Source organism: Propithecus coquereli, unplaced genomic scaffold (genome assembly GCF_000956105.1).
Source record: "Propithecus coquereli isolate 6110/MARCELLA unplaced genomic scaffold, Pcoq_1.0 Scaffold1, whole genome shotgun sequence".
Taxonomy (NCBI): domain Eukaryota; kingdom Metazoa; phylum Chordata; class Mammalia; order Primates; family Indriidae; genus Propithecus; species Propithecus coquereli.
The window spans coordinates 17,958,534-17,976,872 of record NW_012133857.1 but is presented as its reverse complement, the minus strand read 5'-3'; the positions used below and the strand labels follow the sequence as shown (position 1 = coordinate 17,976,872).

At 42.1% G+C, this 18,339-nt stretch overlaps 1 protein-coding gene across 2 annotated transcripts in view; it reads left to right on the top strand.

The window, feature by feature from the left end:
- ERC2 (ELKS/RAB6-interacting/CAST family member 2) overlaps positions 1-18,339 on the top strand; it is an 894,383-nt gene that overhangs the window by 718,367 nt on the left and 157,677 nt on the right. For both annotated transcript variants that reach the window (XM_012646861.1, XM_012646788.1), the window contains one exon: positions 10,797-10,862. In XM_012646861.1, coding sequence (XP_012502315.1) covers positions 10,797-10,823 — 27 coding nt within the window. In that variant the 3' untranslated portion in view covers positions 10,824-10,862. The remainder of the gene's footprint in view (positions 1-10,796; positions 10,863-18,339) is intronic.

The following is an 18,339-nucleotide window of genomic DNA, read 5'->3' as shown; positions in this document are numbered from 1 at the left end:
TTGTGAAAAATGTACCTCTATTTGTTAAAGCACTTTGATACTAGTTTGGAGGGGCCTAAATAGCAAAGAACCTAAACATTTTGGGGCTGGAAACCCCAGAATAAGTGGCTGGTAGCCCAGGAGAAGACTTTCTTCTCCTGTCTCTCCCTCCTTCATTGAATGGAAATATTAATACTTAAGTCACAGGAGCTGGGAAGCTCAAGGGATTTTGACCACCTTTAAGACTTTCAGATCCTATTTAAAATTTAAATTTCACATTTTAGTTATAAAAATCCTACTTCTAAAGGAGGGCTACAGAGTTTAGGAGCATGGAGACATAATACTTAAGAGATTGATTACAGAAAAATGTGGGTGAATTTTACATTTTATATTCAGATTCTTTGTTATATATTCACATCTGTTTGGCCTTTAGTAGGCACTCCATACGCGTCTGTTGAATGACCTGCTCCTGTAGTACCTTTGAGACATAGGAAGGGCAGATGGAAGTGTCCCCATCCATGCAGATACAGAAACTGGAACTCAGAGGAGTTATTAATGATCCATAGTCACAAAACTGAAAATGAGCAGGCCCAAGGTGAGGGCCCAAGTCTCTGAGTGCTGTTCATTGGTGGCAAACTTTTTTGGATGTTGGTATGGCTATATCTATGCAACCACATATATTTATGATCGTATGACTATAACACATCCACTTTTTGTAAAATGCTAATGTGTTTTTTCTCTTTCCCACTGAATTGTAGTAGATTTTATCCTATTTTGATTTATTTTCCGAAATTGAATTAAAATACCATCTCATGAATCAGTTCTCTTTCCAGTTGCCCCAGCTTTCATTGTCTTCATTTCCATTCCTCTGTTTGTGACTTTATTTTTTTCATTTCCCCCCATTTCACCTGTTCCCCTCTGCTCTTCTCTATTCCTGTTGTCCCTGTGCCAATGAAAGCACAGCTCCCTGCAAACTCTCCCCCTGCCATGGAGTCACCAGAATGAGATCCTCGAGCAGAGGAGAGACTGGCCCACAGAGGGAGGGGAATTGCTCTGGGTCACGGGGCATCTTGGCAGTGGATCACCAGAGCAAGCCGGGCCCCAGAGCAAAGAGGATGCTTCATTTGGCCAAAGGCTGCTCTCAGATCAGCCAGGGTGATAGGAACATGTTCAGATAATAGTGACCTTCCTGTGGCAGAAACTGGGTTTTCCATTTTGCATTCTTAACTTGGGGTTGCCTACTCTGTTGATCTAGTCCTAGAAAACTGATTGCCCTAATCGTCAATATTACTACCCACTCCACTTGGCAATTTCCACAATCTGTCTGTAGATGTAAATAGTAATCTTTGGTCCTTCTCTGCTGCTCCTGGTTACTGTGTGGTCCCAAAATGTGTTGGCTCTCAGCCAAGATGTAAGTTTGTACCACTGGACACATTTCAGAGCATTGAATGTCCACTTCCATTTTCTGCTGAAAATTCCCATGGATTTCTGCTTTGGATGCATGTCATTTTGCCATAGGCCTTCAATTATTTGGTTCCTTCCAGGACCTTGGCCTTGGTTTTGGCTTTTTTTTCAACTTGTTGTTCTTGGGCCCCGGTTCCGGTTTTTTTTTTAGGTTTTATTAAATTGTTCCCGTTGCCCCAGGCCCCCTTGGTTATTGGAATTTTTTTTTTCTTTTTTTTTTTTGGCTTTTGGTTTCTTGCGGGGGGCCGGTTGCCCGGGTTCTTGATTTTTTGTTTTGTTTCAAGGGGGTTGCGGCTTTCCTGCCTCGGTTTTGAGGTTTCTGATCCCAGAACATCCGCTTTCCCCCCTCTTCCCACAGGCAAAAGAGCCGTAGGTAGAGTTAGCTCAGAAAATAAAAGCAAGATTATTGCTCCCACCTCTGTCCATGCTACACACACCTGAGCCTTGAGTACCTGCTCCCAGGTTGAATTAGTTAGTGTTCTGTGGAGTATTCTCATAGGAGGGGAATTTCTAGCCATCCCTACAGTTAGACCTTCATTGAGGTCGTGGCTGGAGGCAGATGACATCTTCAAGACCCACAAGTTTCCTGGCCCCAGATCTGGTTTTGCAAAACCTGCCTGCTTTTCTCCTCCTCCTCCCAGGGCCCACATTTTGTGTTTAGTCCACAGGAAGTTGGTATAATCCCATGGTCTGCCAGGAGGATGAAGCAATCCCAGCAGCCCCTCCCCAGGCCCTGTGACTTCTCAGAGAGCTAGCCCTAGCCCCTGGGAGTCCACGCTCACCCTCAGCCCTCTCTGTGAATGTAGGACGAGGTGTTGTGATTGATGCTCTGCCTTCCTTGCACTTTCACCAGCAGATCAGCCAAAGTAAAGCCCTTTGAATTCTAGCAAACACACAAGGGGTTTGACTTTCTCTGTTGCCCCCAGAAGATGGATTCTGTATATAGAGTTGTTATTCCTAGCCTTTGCTTAGGGAGGAAAAAAAAGAATTTATTTTATGTTTTGAGGTTAAATGAATGTGGGATAAATGTATACATAGCGTCTTGTGTGTATATATGTATGTATCGCTCTATGTCAGATGAACTGAGGACTTTGCCACATATGGAAGAATTTTGCAAGATCATGTTTAACTAGAAATTTCTCTCCTTAACTTTCCCTGAGTGCATGTTTGAATATACATTATGTATACACATATATGTGTGTGTGCACGTAAATATATCTTCATGTTTCCTACATAGAAGAAAAATTAACTTGTATATCAGAGCTTACAAAAGTACAGTTACAGAGCAGCCAAAAAGCCAGAAATATTTAGTTCCCCATGACAGTAATCTGATAAGAAAAGTTATGTGTTTTAGGCTTTTAATATCAGTTTTCCAACCAAGCTAGTATGTCTAAAGCTTGTCTAAATAAGAGACGGTAGATTCCACATCTTTGAGAGAGAAAAAAAAATAGGAGAGGGTAGATTTTTCTTTTTTTTTTTTTTTTTGCTTTGCAAATCTAGTTTCACGACCTGCTTCTTGGAAGAAGCCTTGAGTTTTGGCTTCATGTAGGGATGAAGCCTTCGAATTCAACAACTCATGAAGAAACCTCTCGTTGGTGCTGATGTTTATTGAATGGGAAAGGGTTCAGAGATTTTGACCATTGCCACTCCTGGACCAGTCCTCTCAGAACCAGAGCCAAAGAGATCCTGGCATGCATTTTGAAATAAATCTTAAAAACCACTTGCCTTGGCCAGGCGTGGTGGCTCACACCTATAATCCTGGCACTCTGGGAGGCCGAGGCGGGTGGATTGTTTGAGCTCAGGAGTTCGAGACCAGCCTGAGCAAGAGCGAGACCCCCATCTCTACTAAAAATAGAAAGAAATTAATCGGACAACTAAAAATATATAGAAAAAATTAGCCAGGCATGGTGGCGCATGCCTATAGTCCCAGCTACTCGGGAGGCTGAGGCAGAAGGATTGCTTGAGCCCAGGAGTTTGAGGTTGCTGTGAGCTAGGCTGACGCCATGGCATTCTAGCCTGGGCAAAAGAGTGAGACTCTGTCTCAAAAAAAAAAAAAAAACCACTTGCCTTTTTTCCAATACTACTTTTGTCACAAGTAGATTGGAAGATACTGTGTTTAAAACTCAGCAGGTTAAAAAAAAGTACACAAAATAGAAAGATAGAAGAGATGTCACTGTTTTTGTTATCTTCCAAAGACTACTGAAAATCCCCGAAGCTACTAAAACCTGAGCTGGATGGCATATGTGATTTCTTACTATCGGGAAATAAAGGTGGCAGTTTGTTTGCTTGTTTTTAAGAGCAGAAGCTCTGGAATGACCCTGCCACAGGTGAAGAAGGAAATGGGGACAAATGTCTGAACTGTTGTTGTGGGGGTATTTAAAGGCCTCCTTCCTCTCCTAGCCATGACATGCTCACCCAACCATTACTAGCAAGGGAGATGCAGGAGAGGAAGGGAGGGGAGGGGGTTACTCAGCAGTGGGGAAGCTGGCTTTGCAGACGAGCAGGTTACTGCCAAAGCTCTTTAATCTAGGTGTGATGTTCATTCCTTACATGTAAGCACATGAGGGCACAATTTGATAAACTCTGCCAGGTAGAGTCTTCACGTATGGGAAAAAGGCAGAGCTGCTTAATGCATCAGGATCCTCCTGTTAGAAAAGGATTTTTCCTTAAAGGAGGTTTGAGCCTATTGAAGATTTCATTCAGTCTTACTCTATTTGGGGTAAAGTGGGGTTTTTCTTTTCTTTCCTTTTACTGATTCAGCTAAGTTTTACACCTTGTTTGCAGTATTAGTGTTTCATTAAGAGATTTGTTTCAGTATCTTTTGAGTCAACAGGGGTTTTCAGACATAGCCCGAACTCCCCAGCTTATAGATGTAGCTCATCTTGGCAACCTCGGAGGGTTGATTGCTTTTCAACTGGCTGCTTTAATCCAGTCGCATTTATCTAAGAGGCAGCACTTCAGCTCTCCCATTGAATGGGGGTGGCCAACCTTGAAATGTCGGGAAGCAGGGAAATCCATTTTATATTGCTAAACACCATTGCCTCTCTTTTTTTCTTGAACTGATGTAATAAGGAGCATGTTTGACTTGCACTCTCTAGGCACTTGCAGTGCTCCCAAGATAAGGGAGCCAGCGGAAGAAAGGGAGTTGAAAACATCCTTTAAACATACACCACACACACTCATAAATTCTGTTAGTTATTTCAGAAAACTACCTTAGGGAACAATAGCCTTTTAAAAGTTCTGGTTTGGCATCTATTAATGATCTGAATAAAGCCTAGTTTTGAACATCCCAGAGATGCTAAAAGATTTAAGAATGTTTTTATACACTATCAGATCCTTTTCACAGACACCATTTGGCCTTTGGCATTCATGCAATATCAAATTTGTTGTAATAATAGTCATAAATTACTGAATGCTACCAACAGGGGTAATATGCTCAGTTATATTTGTCTAAGTCTGTAACATCCACAAGTGGTTTAATTTACACTCTCCAATTTAATGCACACAGCAACCCTGTGAAGTGTCAGGGCCAGGATATGGTCCCATTTTCTTTTTTAAGCAACTGAGGAAATGAAGAGTTAGAAGGCTGGGAGATTTGGTTGCCTACCAGCCAGGAAATGGCAGAACCAGAGTCGTGTTAAAAACACAATTTTCACTGTGTTTAACAAAGCCAAGTGTTAATGACTGATGGACAAAGGAGCAAAAATCAAGCTTGTCTTCACTCCCACCCCCTTTTTTATGGTTATCTGGCAGTGGCTCAGCTTTTAGCAGATGTTGACTTTGAGCTTCCAAACAATATTTTTGGCCAACGTAGAGCCTTCCAGCACTTTCTTCTTCAGCTGGGCATCTTGTGTCCTTCAGCTGAGCACTTTCCATGCACCAAAGACTGATTTGTCACAATTATTTGTGCTTGAAAAAAATAGAAAACGGGTTTCTTCAATTTGCCCCACAATGATTGCACAAAAAAACTGAGAAAACACCTAAAGATACTGCATTGGAAGTGAATGAAAAGGCTGCCAAAGCTTCTGTAACGTTCTGGAAAGCTTGAGCTTGGGAAAGAGGTCTCAGATGGCTGCCCTGCCCCAGGGTGTCCTCATGAGGTGAACTGAGAAGAACCAACCCAGGTTACACAGGCTGTCTGGTCTCTGCCTGTCCCTTGAGAGACACCCCCATGGGTCTTTTATAATATAGGCATCTCCCATCAGATTCTCCCTCAACCATTGACGTCCGGCTTTCACCAGTTGGGGTTAGAAAAATAAACCAGGACATGGTTGGTGCAGTAGAAGAGAGTAGCAGCCATTCTGAGGAGACACAAGTCAACACAATCTTGGCAATCCTAAGGAACTCTGGAATCCAGGCAGCATACTCCTTGAGAGGAGTCTAGTCATTCAAAAAAGCAAGCGTTACATAGTTACCCATTTAGAGATATTTAAGTTCCCACATTTGAGATGTTGTGGGGCAGGGTGAAGGAAGTGAAGGTGCTGCCTTTTTCTTCAGGAACCTCAAAATTTGTTAGGGTGCTGCTGATATGTCCATATAAATAGTTCCATTTGCATGTAAGGAACTCTCTTCCAAGAGCCAGAGGGACCCAACTTAAGTCATAGCTTGTAACTCCAACCAAGGTCTTCAGCAGCGTGGAAAGAGAGCAGCGCGAAGTTCAAAGTGCTTCAGAGCCGAGCTAAGCAGAACTAACAAATGCCTTTTGGGGTCAAAATGAGCTCTTCTTTCTGTGGCTTCACAGCTCACATGGCAGAGACAAAAGGGTGTACTTTTGAGGTTAGACAGACTAGAATTTGACCCTGGCCCCACAGCTCCTGTCTAGGTGTCTTTTGGTGAGCCACCTGACCTCCCTCCTTGAGCCTGCCTTTCCACATCTGCACGAAGAGCCTCTCGACACCTGTGTCACCAAGCCACAGTGAGATTCAACGAGGAAACACGGAAAGCTGTCAGCACTCCCTCTAACCTGGAGGAGGTGCTAATTCACACTGGCTCTTTTCTAGCCCAGCTCAGAAATAAGCTTACACTTACGTTAAAAAGAGCAGGAAAGGGTATCTCAACCTGGCCAGGACTTTCCTATCTGGGGGGAGAGCTTGTCTGCAAGTGGGCCCTGCAGGCTATAACAGATACAAATCACGTAAGAGCTTATAGCCATATCTGACCCCATCACCTCAGCAGAGACATGCATCCATGGGCTAAGCGTTCCAGGAGGCAGGAGAGATGAAAGACGCAAATGAGTGGTCTCTAGAGGGAAAATTTGGACTCGAGCCTGGGAGAAAACTTGTTAGTACCCTGACAAGGCTCTGTGCCCCTCTTTTCCAGGCTCAAGCCTAAGCCTATTGCCTTCATTCACACACGTGTCTGTCCTCCCAGTTCTGGCCAAGCCTGTAGTTGGAGATGCCAAGAGGATCTACTTTGGTTGAAGCAGGCTCAGGGCACGTCATAAATTCCACATTGTGGTCCTACTTTTGTGACTTGTGCAGCCAAAGTTTGTAGAGTCCTGAGGCTTGAAGCTTTGGAAAGTTTCAGAGAAGCCATGAATAAACTAGAGGTGGAGGTGAGTCTGAAGACTGTCCACACCAGACCCAGTTATAACCAGGATAATCTTGCACCCCTTCCTACAAGGAAGCCGGATGCAACTTCTTGGCAGAGACCTCAGCTGAGTGCCCCCAAAGGCAGTAAGCTATTTAAAAGTGATGCCTTCATGTTTTTACTCATTCCTCTCTAGGACAGGTATGACAGTGAGGTCCCCATTAGGAACCTAGTTCTCCGAGTTTAAGAAAAAAGCTAGCTATCAACTCAATAAGAATTGCAGGTGTTTAAAAAAATATCCAGTGATTCGTTTGCCTGTTGGCTGTACCTAAAACTTCAAAATAGAGACCAATTAAAGGTTTACCCTGCGCCATTTATCATGTCAGATTATAGAGTTCCTTCCCAGAGCTTCTTTGCTGGGGCTGATAAATGCCCCCACAACAGCAAGTCTCTTTGTCAATGATGACTCGATCTCTTTGCCTTTAGATCTTGTCATCAACATAGCTGCTGCGAGCAGCCCATACGGTGAGGTGTTTTTTTAATCTCAGTATTTAGAGAATCCCATTAGGGCCCAGGTTCTGGGACTGCAGGATTTCCATCAAGGCCTCTTGTCCTTCACAACATCCCTGGATCTGTAGCTGTATCCTGAGGTTATTTGATAGTTAAGCCTCCTCCCCTTCAGAATTTGCTGTGTTTTGTGGTCACTGTGCTCTGGGCTTCAGTCCACATTGGATGTTCCCATCCTCAGATGCTGTGGACCAAAGCACGCAGATGACTGATGGACTTGAGGCTTTCTTCCTATCCAGATATTTTGGCAACTCTTGGCAGAGCAATCACTCACAAAGGACACACAAGGGATCAAACACCAGGCAGCATTCAGAAAAGCCACTGCAAAGTAGATTTGGAAATAGAAAAACAAGGAAAGGAAATAGACTCTCCCAGGACTGATAGATGCATTTTAAAAATTCAAGTATTTCTAAATAACTTGGCATGAAGTTAGGGATCAAGTGATACTTGTCTGTTTCTGATTTTTGGTCCCCAAATTTACATTTCTGTGCGGTAAGGTTGCTGAACAAACTAATATTTGCATGCAGAGATGCAGGCAGCGCAGCTGTCAAACAGCTGCAAACGTTTGGAAAGACCTGGAACTCCCTCTCTGATTAGGTCCTGCAGTTTTGTTTTTTATTCCCCAAGCGGACACTCACTCTGACCCAGATCACTTGGCGATGAGGGTCAATTCATGTTTAAGCTTTGAAGATTAGAGAGACCAGAAATGGCCACCACTTATCTTTCTATTTTCATTTAAAAACTTTAAACTTTAAAAACTAAAAGCTTTAAAAATGCATAATATTCTGAATCCGTAAAAGGAATTTATTCACATTTCTGCCACATTAAATGTTAGCAAAGTTTATATTGGACTGTCATATTTCTTTACTTTATTCACCAGCATACAAGACATCGATCTGAACATCTGGTTTTTAATAACCCTCGACATCTGGGAGCTCCTTTTTATTTCTGTGGTGGATGAGGAACAGTAGTAGTGATATTGGCAGTGTATATTTTCAAGCTACAACTCCTGTCTGTTTCAATCATAATTAATTACCACTTTTTAATATAGTTAATTTGCTAAAAGTGATTTGCATTAGACCACATTTCACTGTTAAGAAAATAACAGTAGATTTTGGTGGCAGTGGCTTTTCTTTTTTCTTACTTTCTTCTTTTTTAAAACCCTATATAAATGGATTTGAAACAAACCGAATGTTGCATACACACCATTGGATTTTAAATGCAAAATGAAAGAAACTGCTCTGCAAGGTATTTTACAAACATTTAGGAAGCAATCACAGGGGCTATGGGCAAAAGCCTTTTAGCAAAAGCCTCCTGTTTGCTTTGTGATTTTGGCAAATCATAGCATCTTTCTGTGCCTAGAGTTTTCCTATAGCAGTGATTTTGGGGGTAGGGGGATGTCAAGAATCTTATGATGAAAGCTAGAACCTTCATTCAGAGAAATATATTTACATACATACTCAACAACATTCTGCATTGAATTTCAAGGGGTTAGTAGACCCCTTGAAACCCATTTGGGGATGCCCTAGGATCTCATGCTGTAGACTTTCCTTCTTTATTAACATGAAAGGGCACATTAACTTTGCTTTTCTTCAGGGACAGAGAGGAAGTTCAATGAATGTAAAAATATATTTTTCCCAGGTCATATAGGGAAAAGGGAAGTTTATTGCCAGGAACAATTATTAGACTATTTAGTAATAAATAAACACAGGTAATTTACATAAGGCAGCCCAGCAAAAATGACCAATGTACCTGATTTTTTGCCAGAATATTCCTACATAAATTGTCAAGTGAAAATTCATATTGTGTTGTCCAGTTCAGGCTCTGTGCAGATCACTTGGTTGACTCAAGGGGTCATTGGGATTGTTAGCTTCTGTGGGCTATGGATTCCTTTGGTCGTCTGATGAACTCTCTGCACTTCTTCTCAGAATAATTTTTAGATACATAAAATAAAATACATAGAAATACAAAGGAAGCAAAGTATATTGAAAGTCGGTTCAAAGACCACACATCTAAATCTGTGAGTAGATAAAAATTACCTTGGCCTATTGGCAAGATTAGGTTGAACTGCATGAAATTACTATTTTTGGAGGTCAAAGATGGTGAAATATGGGCATTTTCATATGATTCAACCTAATATTATAATAACCAATAAGGATCCAAATAGTGAAAAAAATGTTCCAAGTTATTTTGCTTGCTGTTGTTGATTTTCAAAACAAAAAGCAAATCATGGCAAAATCTGGTTTCATTGGGGATTCATTAAAAGGCACAGCTCCCAAATTATGTGTGAGACCAGGATTTAGACCACTCCGTCTTATAAACATTATTTCTATCCTTGCAGTAAACAGTGAGAATTCTTAAAAACAAGGACTTTGCCATGGTGGATGTACTTCTCCTTTCAAAGATCCAATTTCCTTGCCTATTGGCCACTTGATTAAGCGAGGAAAGTGGCCAGAGCCATTTTGGAAACCTTTTCAACAAGAATTCAGACCAAATAAGTTTGTTTATCCATAGGTAAACACAAGTTTAAGTTAAACAAAGCTTCCCTTCTCCAAGCATTCTACTGAATTGAAAGTGTACTCTATTTTCTTTGAAACTTATTTGATTGCAAATGTATGATCATTCCATGCAAATGTATGATCATTCCATGGCATGCACATCCACTTTTACACTGAGGGCAAAATAGACCCTGACAAATGAAGACTGCAGCATATTTGAGCCTTTGTGGAATAACCAGTATGAATTATCGCATGCTAAAAAGTTTGTTCCCCCCAAGTAGATGGAGTTTGTTTTTTTTTTTAAATTCTTCTTCAGCCTTTATTGATATTAATACTTTAAGCTTAAGAGAAATTAAGGGTATTTGATTACTATAATTACTTCTCTGCTTACTTAAAAGGTTTAATCTATTCCTTAGGCATACGCAATTCAGATTGCATGCTTTCCAAAAAAATAATCAGCTGCTAATGTCGACTAATTTTAATCTTCTAATCCAATCTTGACACAGAGTCAGAGCTGGGTGGGTGGAATGTTTTTGTGTGGGTGTTGCCATAGATACAAAACTCGGTTATGTATTTGACAAATCGGTGATGTGGGACTTAAGTTACTATGGATTTTTTTTTCCTCGATCTTTAAGATTAAAAAACTTAAGTGAAGATTAGTGTGCCTTTCCAGTGCATCTCGGTGTAACTAACCTTCTCTTCTTTCATTCCGGTGCTCCCCTCCTCTCTGTGCACCTCCCCACCCCGGGCCGGCCGCAGGATGACGAGGAGGGCATATGGGCATAGCCGGGCCTGTAAACCAAAGTTCCAGTTTTGTTTTGAGGGGTGAGAAACCATCTTTTATATCATTTTTCTTAAAAAAAAAAAAATTGCATTCTAGTATTGTATTGTGTGCGTGCTCAATCGTGCTCGCTGATGTTTGTGACTGTGCCCTGTGTTTGCTACTGTGTTCCGTGAGCGCAGAATGTCCACGTGCCCTGATCATTCCCGAGAGCCCCCTTCATCCCACCTCCCCTCCCCACCCCGCCAGCCACATTATTGCTCTGCCTTGTTGGGACTGGGTTTAGCACGATTCGAATGTTTCTGTGTTATGTAAGATGTAAACTGTGCCCTTACTAGGATTTATACACACTTCTTAAGGCATGATTGTGGACTCAGAAATTGTCACAATTCTCCAGTCGTGGTTTTCAGCTGGCTGCTTGCTTTCACCAGATATGCCAGTGTGGTGTGACTCTCACGTCCTTCTGGTTGTGTCAAATGTTTGGCAAGGAATAAGGAAAATAAAACTATATATCTTCATGGAGCTGAAACTGTCATCTATAAGAAGCCAGTGTAATGGATTGTGCTATCTCTTCTATGGCAGTTCTGAAGAAAACACAAGGATCAAGGCATAGTAATGGTGAATGGGTAACTGTAATTCTCTCAATGAATTCGAAGTATTGACATTAGCAGGTCTCAGTTGTGTATCTGTTGCTTTCTTAAAAATTACACTTCCATGGAGTTTTGCGTTATAAATTATAAGCATTGCATTTTTTTAGAGTGTTTTGCTCTTTTAAAAGCTGATTTTTAGCTATTAAGAACCCATTCTTTATTTCTGTCCTGTCTGCATTGTAATTGAATAGTGGTACATGTCATTACCATGGTTATAAATGGAACATTGAACTCTAGCAACTTTTGCTGCTGGGAATTACACCTCTCCTATGTGCTGCAGGCTATTTAACACCAAATCACAAACTCCCTGGAGTTGAATATATGTGCGGTTACATGGAATATGGTATTGAACTTGATGACATTGCATGTGACATTTTATTCAGAATGAGAAATGTGGTAGATTGTGTGCCATGGTGATTTTTTTCTGGCCAGAAAGTACCTAATGTTCAGTTCTTTTTTCTGGGACAAGCATGGAATGTCACAGTGCTGGAGAATCAACAGGTCTGGGACAATTCTTTGAGATAACTTAGCATGTGCCCTTTCCCAAGTCTTGCCTTCATGTAACATGGCAGTGGTGCTTCAGGTGGATCTTAGCCAAGAGCTGGTGTGTTTTGCCATGGGTGATAGCTTCATTGTCGTGTTTTACTTCTTAATTCCACTAATGGGTCCGATTGCTTTCTTTGATACTGCAAGAGGAATACATAGAGGGGTGGTTTTCAGATACAACATCTTTCCGTGCAGTGAAGATGTAATGCCTCCTGGATCCATCTGCTGCCAGTAAAACCTGCTTCGTGTTGACATGGGACTATCTCGCCTCTTCTCTCTTTTCTGGTAAAGGGGAAAAAACAGCACTGGAATTAACACTTCCACATGCAAAGTGATTCCAAAGGGAAGCTTGTCAGTATGAGGAGGTGGGGAAGCCAGAGAAATTCTGGACATTCTATCTGAGAGACTTTCTCTCTATTCCCTATCTTTAAGAGAAGCATCATATTTACTGACACAGAAAAGCTAATGAAGGTATAAATTGATTTAAAACAATCTGAAATGAGAAGAAAGGGTTTTATAACATTAAAAAGCAAACAAGTGAAACACACTCAAAACATGCATGGAATAGGTAGGCAAAGGAAGTTTGGGAGTCGTCTGGAGAAGTTTGGCTCCTACTTGGGGCTCTTCTGTGAAGCTGCTTCTCCCATCCTAATAGTTAGGGTGCTAGCCTGCCTTGCATCTCTCCTAAGTAATAAGGATTTTTGTTGCTCTTTCACAAGATTAGTGACATTGTGCCATTTCCTGAGATATGAACTGTAGTGTCATCTTCAGGATGGAATTGGCTCTCGAGAGCCATAGAAAATCTTGCCTTGCTCAAGGCAAATGTAGACAATTGTGTTCCGCCCCTACCCCTTTTTATTTCTTCATGAATTTTCCCAAACACCAGGCACCCCAGAAAACAAATGTCTTCAGAAAACTAGTCAATATATAATCCTACTTTAATATGTTGTAATAAAGTTTATAGGCTTCTGAGGAAAACTACTTTTCTTTCTTTATGACTTCTTCAAACAAGTTTGCTTAGATACACTCAGGCTTTTAAAACCGTATCTTTAAGGATTTAAATAATGAGACTTGGGAAGAACTTTCCATTTTTGAACAGCCGCTGCATGTTTTGCATTGCATTACAATCCGTGAGGCCTAAGGAGACATTAAATTTATAACTAAAGATGGATAATAGTGGTACATTAAAAATTAACTGTTTTGAATGTTTTGATTTATGGCCCCCATAAAAGAAACATTACAAGATGTTATTTTACTAGACATCAGTAATATGCTCATAATAACATCAGAAGGCCCTGAATTGGATCTGGAGTTTTGGTGCTGAAATGAATCATAATTTAGGAAAAGTCGCTCTAAAAATCACAACAACTTGGAATTAGCATAGCAACCCCAACAGCTCCTCCCTTTTTTGCCACTTCTAGATACTAAGCCCATGCATGATTTATTTGTCTCACTATGATCATTCAAGGGTGGTATTTTCTGACAGCGAAGTGGATTGGGGAAAGTTTGCTTTTCTACAGAGTTTTGACAGCCTCTCCCCTCTTAAACCTCATATCCAGGCCCAGCTTTATCGGCATGTGGCCTGTACAGTGCCCAGGGCCCTGCAGTTAGGAGGGTTCCACTCTTAGTTTAAAAGCTCTGCTGTCTCTGTCTTGGAAATCTTAATATTTTTCAAATAAGCGCCCCCCATTTTAATTTGCCCTGGGCCCCCCGATTATGGAGTCTGTGCAGCTCAGACCCACCATATAGTCTTATACTCTGCCTCCAACTTCTCTCTGCTCCCTCCCATGGGCTCATCCACGTCCTTGTCTTCTTATGCCTGAAATTCACCTCTGGCCTCTCTTATTGTTCTGGGTTTCTAGAGCCTCCACGGGATCGCATTTGTAGCAAGTCGTTGCCCTCATTGGCATCTCTGCGGTGCATATTCAACCATTGTCCTCTCATCCCATCCCCTAACCCCCATCCCCTCGACTCGTGTGCACGCACAGGCTTTGGATTGTGAAAATATGCTCCTGGAGCCTGAACTGTGTCTTCTAACCCACTTTGCAAAATGCAGGAACAGCAGCTGCTCAGTTCTCCATAACTTTCCTTTGTGGGGGAAAATCCACCTGATGTGGCAGTCATTTGTGTCAGCAAATGACTCTTCATTTGCATTCAAAGGTGCTTTCCTTGGACCCCCAACAAGTGCTTTGGTTTGTGACTATTCAATGCAGTGGGCAGTAGGAGAGCAAATCAAGGCATCTTGTGAGATTCAGCGCCACATCTGCCTTGACATTTGCATGTTGGGGCTCTTACTGTGAACTCTTGTAATTGAGCAGACGTGGAACACAAGTTTTTATTTCTTAAGCCACTAGAAGGGAATAAGTCTTTTTTGATTGAAAACATATGCAAATTTTAGGACCTGATTCATAAAAGTACAGATGTGGCATTAACAAGTTTTGGCATGGGGCTGTGATGCTAGTGGATGCATCCTGTTCAAAATGAAGAATTGTAGCTCTGTGCCACCCACACATGACAGTGTTATGGTGAGTGCAAGTATGAATCCCAGGACATCTAGATGTGAGGAAGGGGTTTTCAACAAATAAAAGCAGTGCTGAAAGCTCCAGTGGAACTCCCTGGAATGCCCCCTCTTAGGAAGAATGGAAGAATGAGGAAGGAAATGTTTTATTGTGGCTGGGAAGTTTTACCTTTCTTGCCTTCTCTTAGCAGACAGGGTCTGTATACTAGGCCTGTGCTTGTCCTGGGCCAACAGAAATCTGGCCACTGGGAAAGAAGTCATGGAAGGAGCCCCAGGCTCTATACAAAGTGGAGATTTCTATGCAAAGTGAAGATTTTCTTTCACATATCCTATACAGGGATACCTACTAGTGTTTTAAATTCAATTTAGAGCTCCTGTGAATGAGGATCTGATATATCTCTTTCTTATGCCATTGACTACTAAGACTTTCATTCATTCATTCATTCATTTGTCCATTCTTTCATCAAATGGTTAAGTTCTTGGTTAGATGCTGGGAAAACCATGATGCATAAGACAGACATGGTTGCTACCCAATGAATCTTACCATCTAATTGAGGGAAACAGAACATAAATAATTAAACATACGAATAGAAACCTTATACATTTTGATCATTGCTTTGATGGAAACCAGGAGGATACTGAGATTAACATGAGGAACCTACTTAAGAAAGGATGTTTAGTGAGCATCTCTCCAAGGAAGTGAGTTGTAAGCCAAGTCTTAAAAGAGGGAGAATCAGGAGGTATCCACATGAAGGTGTTTGTTTGGGAGGTGGTCCTGGGCAGTTGTGCAAAGAGCTGGAGGTGAGAAGATTATGGGCCAAAGGAGCTTGAAGACCATACCTCTGAGTAGAGCACAAAACAGTGATACAAGGATGGGAAGTGGGAAGGGGCCAGAAAGCATAGGGCTGTTTAGACCAAGGTAGAGAGTTTACGTTTTAGCCTAAGAAAAATGAGGATTGGAGGATCTTAAGCAGGGACATGATATGATTTGATTTATGTTGTAGAACAAGCCTGGCTGCTGTATAGAGGATGAATTGTCATGTCAGGAGGAGCAGAAGTAGAGGCTGTTCCATCTTTGTGAGAGAATCGATGGCGCTGACCCAGGGCAGCAGTAGTGGAGATGCAGACAAGTGGATAAATTGGAGCTAAGACTAGGACTTGGATGAGGAGGTAAGAGAAAGGACAAAACTGAGAATGCCTCCACATTCCTACCTGGGGGGTTGAAGCTAGAGCAAGCAATCGTTGGGGGGTGGGGGGCTGAGGAGGAATCCAGAGTTCTGTTTTCCCCAGATGTCCAGTCAGGCTGGCCGGTGGAAAGACAGGCTTTTGCCCTATCCTCATTTCCATCTGTCTTCATATCTACAGGGGGGGTCTCTGGCCTCTTATTGCAGTGATATGCAATAAAGAGGTGACAATAAAGTGACAAAGTGAAAGCATGGCTAAAGTCTGACTTCAGGAGTGTGTGGCTCCTCCGACTCTCAAAGTAAAGGAGAGACCTTGCAAAGATTTCGAAGAAAAATCAGTAGTTATAGAATAGAGAGACATTGGCGGGGGAGCGTTCTGCAGAAAAACAAAGCCCCTGAAGTTGTAGGAAGTTGAAAAGGACCCAGAGAGAGGAGAGGAAGATGACGGGGTTCTCACAGTTGCCTCTAAGATCACCAGGTATTAAGAATTCTGCCTCATAAGATGTTGACCACTCTTCACGGTTGGCTTCCCATCTTGAAATTCTGAGCATATTATTTTCTGCAAGAGAAGCTTTCAGTAGTCTCTTTTCAGGAGTTAAGATGAGAAGTAACCAGAAGTAGCTGTGAGATGTTTCAGAACCACCGTGACAATGGCTCTGGCTACCTCCAATTGCAGAACCAATTCCTGGGCAAAATTAGATGTTTTTGCTTTATCTCTGTCCCCTCTGCCTTCTTTTTTTTTTTTCCCTCCTCTGGAAGATACCTGTATATTTATATCTTCTGTTCAGGCTTATAAAGGTAGTGTCTAGAGCTACAACTTGAATGTTGTATCTGTAGTCCTTGCAATCAGCAATTCATTCAAAAAATATTTCTTTATCTCAGTACTGGAGTGAAAGGCAGTGAACAAAGTACAGTTCCTACCCTGGAGGAATTTACAGTAGGTAGAATAGTATGTAGATTCTTAAGCTGGTGTCCATGAGCCCCGGAGGGTCTGCAAATCCCCTGACATGGTTAATGGACTTCAATGTGGAGGTATGCACGTCCCCCAAGGAGAGTCTCTGTGATCCTCAACAGCTACTCGGAGGGGCCAATGACTCAGAAAGGTGAAGAAGTGCTCATTTATGGGAGACTGGGTGACAGTGCGGTGGGATGGCTAATAGTGTGGTCTGTGGATTCAGATGGGCCTGAGTTTTGATCCCCGCTCTAGCACCACTTTTCTGGGTCACCTTGAATAAATCACCTTCCATCTCTGCCCCTCTGTTTCCTCTGTTGGGCCAGGTTATGCACACCCCACAGGGCTGTTGTGGGGATCAGATGAAATGAGCCGAGTAAGGAGCCCATGCCTGGTGTGCAGTGAGTGTTCGGTCAGTCCTCGGTAGAACATCATGATTATTGTTACTTCTGGGCTCAACAGTGTACTCTGTCTGCCAGCTGAGGAAAGTGGTTGATACTCTGGGGTTGGTGAGTTTGGGAAGTGAGAGGAAAGGCAGGAGAAAGGAACATCAAAAGGAGAAATCAATTCTTATGACCATAGCTACACCCAAGCCAGCTACACATCTTCTAGCTGGCTTTAAAGCACATTTACTCTAAAAACACACCTTCTTCAGTTACCCTTTGATTTTTATTACACTTGGGTATAGCAAAGGAAAGTTTGAATTGCTGGAGAATACAGATTAGTCCATGTTTGTAGCAGAGAGTTTCTTTCAGCTAAAAGAAAAATCTAATGAGTAGCATGAAGATCCAATGAATATTTAAGGAACAATTAATTGTGAGCTGATGAATTGGAAGGGAGAAAACGGTAATAATGTCTTAGTCCACCTCTTTCTGCTCTCAAGCATTATGGAGGCTGAGGTGTAGAAGCTTTTAAGCAGACTGGAGTGCAGTAAATAAGTTCTTGTGGGTTTTTCTGGAGTTCATAAGGGTGACCTGGCAAAGCAATGCATGTTGGCTTGGATATGACCACACTCTCAGGACCTGAAATCTGGCTGAGAAATCATAAACAAACAGTGGTGATAAATGACCATGGGCCAGAGGCAGGAGGTGTCTAGCAGAGTGTTGTTGCATTACATTACATCCTTCCTGTGCCAGGGCTGGCGCGCAGGGAGCACGCTGCCTCTCCCACCCCTTTGTCATTTGCTGTGGAGTGTGGTGCTGGTCTGGTCTTGTTTAACCTCTTTATTAATGATCTGTAAAGGGGAGAAAAGAGCATTTGAAGGAAAGTCACAGATGACACTAATTTGGGAGGTGTTGGAAATGCTAGCGAGGTCAGAGAAATCACACAAATGGCCTGAAGAAGGTTAGGAACATAGAGGGAAAATAACAAATCTTGGAGAAGTCCAGACGCTCACATCTGGCGAAAATTAATCTGAGACACAGATATCAATGGGTGGGAGGGGTATGAAAAGCTGAATACTAAAAGGAAAAAAAAGAGCTCAGTGGACATCAGGAAATCCAGCCTAAAAGTCTGCCATGGGTGAGAGTAAGGAAAGCGGTGCCCATGACAGTTAGCACTGTCGATGTTAGCAGGTGACAAAGTGACATGTGTGACCATGTGTGACAATCCTGACCATAAATTGTGTCTTACACCTAGGATATCACAATGTTATGCATGTTCTTTCTCAAA